Consider the following 6000-nt stretch of genomic DNA (forward strand, 5'->3'; position numbering starts at 1 on the left):
CTCAGCATATGTGTGAACTCCTTCAAGACGGTTGGAAAAGCATTCCAGGTGAAGCTGGTTGAGAGAATGCCAAGAGTGTGCAAAGCTGTCACCAAGCCAAAGAGTAGCTATTTGAAGAATCTCAAATATAAAATATATTTTTATTCATTTAACACTTTTTTGGTTACTACATGACTCCATATGTGTTATTTCATAGTTTTGATGTCTTCACTATTATTCTACAATGTAGAAAATAGTAAAAATAAAGAAAACCCCTTGAATGAGTAGGTGTTCTAAAACTTTTGACTGGTAGTGTATATGAACCACCAGTAGATAAAATCTATGGGGTCTTCTATCGAACTAGCAGATAGTACATTTAGGGCAATTTCGAGGTACAATATCGGAGCTACCATTATTTGGAAAGTTGCGGTGTGTTAGCTAGTTTTTGCGGGGGGAAATGTTACTCTTAGACTTGCTATAATAAACATTCATTGCTAGGGCCAAGAGTTTTTCCTTCACAACCTGACCAGGGAAACCTCTGGGCCCCAGTTATAGCCTGATAAAACATTATACATGTATACACTCACTGTAGCTACATGTATTCATAATGCACATCACATACGAGGTGAAGTTCTATACTGACCCAGTCCTTTCTTGCAGTCACAGAACTCCAATCTCTCGATGGCCCGGTTGATGCCGTGAGGTCCCATGATAGTCCTGGAACACACAAACACCTCTGTCACGTCGTCCCAACGTTTACCATTTGAAAAAGAAATATTAAGCCCTTCCCTTCCTCGTCGACTGAGAAAGAAGAATACTTATGACAGATAGAAGGAGAGAATGGAAGAGTTAAGGGAAGAGATAAACCAAGAGAGAAAAAGTGGCGACCTCTCACAGCCACAGAGTTCATTGAATGAGCTTTCGTCTTCGGTCTCGAGGTGTAATTGAATCATAGTCCAAAGAATTTCGTTAGAATAGGTTCCGAGAGCAACACCAATTAGTTCCATAACCAGCTGTGGATTGGCTTTAGAGACAAGCTGGGATGAGATGTGTCAGGAGCTGCCGCAAGAGTGTGCAGAGAGAGTGTGCGTAGGAAGTGTGCGGTCTGCGGAGCCACCAAAGTGTCTGGCGAGTGTGTCTGAGCGTCCAGAGTGGCTGCAAGTGTGTGTGGTGAGTTTAAGGTGAGAGTGTGTGAGGCGGGTGTGCGTTGGGAGTGTATGTGGGGTCAGAAGCAGCAGCCAGACACAGACTGACAGGGTTTTAGCATCAGGGGAAAACAAAAACACACTGTCTCATCTCTTCATAGGGAATTTGACTGGCAGAATCACATCAGCTCAGGCTGTCCAGACCAATCTCCCTATGAGCCATTCTCGGCATTAAAATGCACCATATGACAGTAATAACCAAGGACTTAGCCCAATCTGAAAAGAAGATTTGTTGTTGAGAATTAATGCCATTATGCTGGTAAATTGTACAAGGTCAGAAGTTTTTCCAGGATAGCTCATGTGATCAGGGAAATGTTTTCCTCGCCCTAATTATTTCATATAGTAAGGTACAGGAGCTTTTTTCTGAATCCGTCAACAGGAAAAATTCCTGGCCTTATACTGTAAACAGTATGCAAGCTGTGTCACCAATAGGAGTAAATAGGTTACAGCAGCAAAGAGCTTCTAGATCTTTTAAATTATGAAAAAGTAATTACAGTCTAAACGGGTGCATTAGGTATTGGAAAACGCTGCTGCCAATCTGCAGACCTGGGAGGACAGGACAGGCAGGCGAGGTAATCCTCTGGACAGACACACACAGGAAGAAGCAGAGGACAAAGGCTTTGGGCTCAAACTAGGGCAATGGATGACTACAGTCAATACAATTGTTTCAAACGTAGTGTACACACAGACGTTGACATCAGGTGCACTTTAGGTGCTAAATGAACAGTGAAAATATATATTTTCCAGACATCAAAAATATATATTTTCTGGACGTTGAAAATAAGCATTTTCCGGACTTTGAAATAAGGTGCATTTTAGGTGCTTAATGAAAAGTGAAAATACATATTTTACGGACGTCAAAAATACGTATTTTCCAGATGTTGAAAATACGATTTTTCTGTAATTGATTCTATGGCCAAATTTCAACTGCACATACAGAGCATTTGGAAAGTATTCAGAGCCCTTGACTTTTTACACATTTTGTTATGTTACCACCTTATTCAAAAATGGATTAAGTAAAAAAAATGTCCTCATCAATCTACACACAATAGCCCATAATGACAGGATTTTAGAATAAAAAAAAAAACTGGAAAACATTATTCACGTAATTATTCAAACCGTTTGCTATGAGGCGCATCCTGTTTCCATTGATCATCCTTGAGATGTTTCTACAACTTTATTGGAGTCCACCTGTGGTAAATTCAATTGATTGGACATGATTTGGAAAGGCACACACCTGTCTAAAGAAGGCCAGTTTTATTGCTTCTTTAATCAGAACAACAGTTTTCAGCAGTGCTAACATAATTGCATAATTTCTAATGATCAATTAGCCTTTTAAAATTATAAACTTGGATTACATAACACAATGTGCCATTGGAACACAGGAATGATGGTTGCTGAAAATGGGCCTCTGTACGCCTATGTAGATATCCCATTAAAAATCAGCCGTTTCCAGCTACAATAGTCATTTACAACATTAACAATGTCTGCACTGTATTTCTGATCAATTTGATGTTATTTTAATGGACAAAAAGTTAGCTTTTCTTTCAGAAACAAGGACATTTCTAAGTGACCCCAAACTTTTGAATGGTAGTGTAAGTAGGAAAAATGTATGTACAGCAGTAGTTACATAGGATGAGCTATGTCAAGAATACAGCATGTATTGGGAATGGCACCGGAGGAGATGGCTGCCGTTTTACGGGCTCCTAACCAATTGTGCTATTTTGTGTGGTTGTTTGCAACTTATTTTGTACATAATGTTTCTGCCACCGTTTCTTATGACCGAAAAGAGCTTCTGGATATCAGAACAGCTGTCACACCCTGACCTTAGTGTTCTTTGTTTTCCTCGTTATTTTGGTTAGGTCAGGGTGTGACATGGGTGATGTATGTGTTTAATCTTGTCTAGGGGTTTTGTATGTTTATGGGGCTGTGTCCTTTCTAGGTGTTTATGTAAGTCTATGGTTGCCTAGATTGGTTCTCAATTAAAGGCAGGTGCTTATCGTTGTCTCTGATTGGGAACCATATTTAGGCAGCCATGTTCTTTGGGTATTTGGTGGGTCAATGTTTCCTGTGTCAATGTTTCCTGTGTCAATGTTTCCTGTGTCAATGTTTTCTGTGTCAATGTTTCCTGTGTCAATGTTTCCTGTGTCAATGTTTCCTGTGTCAATGTTTCCTGTGTCAATGTTTCCTGTGTCAATGTTTCCTGTGTCAATGTTTCCTGTGTCAGTGTTTCCTGTGTCAGTGTTTCCTGTGTCAGTGTTTCCTGTGTCAGTGTTTCCTGTGTCAGTGTTTCCTGTGCCACATGGGACTGTTTGCCAGTTCACTTTGTTGTTTTGTATTTGTGTTCATGTTAAGTTTTCATATTAAATACCATGGACACTTACCACGCCGCATATTGGTCTGATCCTTGTTTCACCACTTCAGAGGAAGAGGAGGAAATCTGCCGTGACAACAGCGATTACTCACCTCGAACGGGACAACGATTTGTTCTTTAACGAGTCAGACACAAAGCATTTACTCCAGATACCAGACCAGGCCCAAATCCCTGTCATTCGCATGAAGAAAAGACGACGAATACAGGGGACGCAGGTCTGGGTGCCTTGTTAGAATTCGTCGGCGAGTGGGTAACCCGCCTCCACCATCCATCATATTGAACAACGTGCAATCATTGGAGAATAAACTGGATGAGCTCCATTCAAGACTATTAAAAACTGTAATATCTTATGTTTCAAGAGTTGTGTATGAATGACGACATGGATAATATACAGTTGCCGACAGAACAGCTGACTCTATTAAGACAACGGATGTCGGTCTGTGTCTATTTGTCAATAACAGCTGGTGTGCGAAATCAAATATTAAGGAAATCTCTACGTTTTGCTCGCCTGAGGTAGAGTATCTCATCATAAGCTGTAAGCCACACTATTTACCAAGAGAGTTTTCATCTATATTTTTTGTAGCTGTCTATATACCAGCACACACCGAGTTGTATAAAGCCATAAGCAAACAAGAAAATGCTCATCCAGAGGAAACTTAAATCCGTTTTAACCCCAAAAAATTGTGTATGTTTTTTAAAACAATTTATTATTTTTTTCTCCACAATTTCATGATATCCATTTTTTGTCTTCATCTGAAGTACTTTGAAAGGCTGATCATGGCTCACATCAACACCATATTTCTGGAAACCCTAGACCCACTCCAATTTGCATACCGCCCCAACAGATCCACAATTTGCACACAGCCCTTTCCCACCTGGACAAAAGAAACACCTATGTGAGAATGCTGTTCATTGACTACAGCTCAGCATTCAACACCATAGTGCCCACAAAGCTCATCACTAAGCTAAGGACCCTGGGACTAAACACCTCCTTCTGCAACTGGATCCTGGACTTCCTGACGGGCCGACCCCAGGTGGTATGGGTAGGGAACAACACATCTGCCACGATGATCATCAACACGGGGACACTGCAGGGGTGGGTGCTTAGTCCCCTCTGGTACTCCCTATTCACTCATGACTGTGTGACCAAGCATGACTCCAACATCATCATTAAGTTTGCTGATGACATGACGATGGTAGGCCTGATCACCGACAACGACGAGACAGCATGTAGGGAGGAGGTCAGAGACCTGGCAGTGTGATGCCAGGACAACAACCTCTCCCTCAACGTGAGCAAGACAAAGGAGATGATTGTGGACAGGAAAATGAGGGCCAAACATGTCCCCATTCACATCGGTGGGGCTGTAGTGGAGTGGGTTGAGAGTTTCAAGTTCTTTGTCTTCCACACCACCAACAAACTATCATGGTTCAAACACACCAAGAAAGTCGGGAAGAGGGCACGACAACGCCTTTTCCCCCTCGGGAGACTGAAAAGATTTGGCATGCGTCCCCAGATTCTCAAAATGTTCTACAGTCGTACCATCGAGAGCATGCTGACCAGTTGCCACACCGCCTGGTATGGCAACTGCTCGACATCCGACCTTAAGGCACTACAGAGGGTAGTGCATACAGCCCAGTACATTACTGGGGCCAAGCTTCCTGCCATCCAGGACCTTTTATACTAGGCGGTGTCAGAGGAAGGCCCAAAAAATTGTCAAAGACTCCAGTCACCCAAGTTATAGACTGTTCTCTCTACTACCGCACAGCAAGCTGAAACCAGAGCGCCAAGTCTAGGTCGAAAAGGCTCCTTAACAGCTTCTACCTCCAAGCCATAAGACTGCTGAACAATTAATCAAAGATTTGGCATGGGTCCTCAGATCCTCAACAAGTTAATCGAATGGCTACCTGGACTATTTGCATTTTTTTACTTGGAGCTCTGCTACTCACTGTTTATTATGCTGTATATCCATAGTCACTTTACTAGCCTGTACCACCGCACATTGACTCGGTACCGGTACCCCCTGTATATAGCCTTGTAATTGTTATTTTATTGTTGCTCTTTTATTTTTTACTTTCTTTACTCAACAATTCTTAACTATTATTTTTCTTAAAACTGCATTGTTGGTTAAGGGCTTGTAAGTAAGCATTTCGAGTAAGGTCTACTACACCTGTTGTATGTGACAACATTTGATTTGATGTACGTATAAAGTGAGTAATCAATTTGATGAAATTCTCTGAGATCAAATAAAATGTCAATGGAATAATATGGCATGAATGGTAATTGTATCTGTATCTAACTACAGAAACTATTTCAGAACAACAAACATTATGTAAACATTATTAAAGTGTAAAGTTATTAAAGTGATGTTCAATAACTATGTACTTAGGGCAGCAGTGTCTAAGGTGCAGGGCAGGGTACCGGGCAGAAGCTGGCTAATGATG

At 41.4% G+C, this 6000-nt stretch overlaps 1 protein-coding gene across 1 annotated transcript in view; it reads right to left on the reverse strand.

Annotated features, from left to right (window-relative positions):
- The window catches only part of LOC109899146 (syntaxin-binding protein 4), a 59214-nt gene extending 58391 nt beyond the window's left edge, over positions 1 to 823 (reverse strand). The window contains exon 1 of the mRNA XM_031835418.1: positions 623 to 823. Coding sequence (XP_031691278.1) covers positions 623 to 689 — 67 coding nt within the window. The 5' untranslated portion in view covers positions 690 to 823. The remainder of the gene's footprint in view (positions 1 to 622) is intronic.
- Between the last annotated feature and the right edge of the window lie 5177 nt (positions 824 to 6000).

This window comes from Oncorhynchus kisutch, linkage group LG11 (genome assembly GCF_002021735.2).
Source record: "Oncorhynchus kisutch isolate 150728-3 linkage group LG11, Okis_V2, whole genome shotgun sequence".
Classification (NCBI taxonomy): domain Eukaryota; kingdom Metazoa; phylum Chordata; class Actinopteri; order Salmoniformes; family Salmonidae; genus Oncorhynchus; species Oncorhynchus kisutch.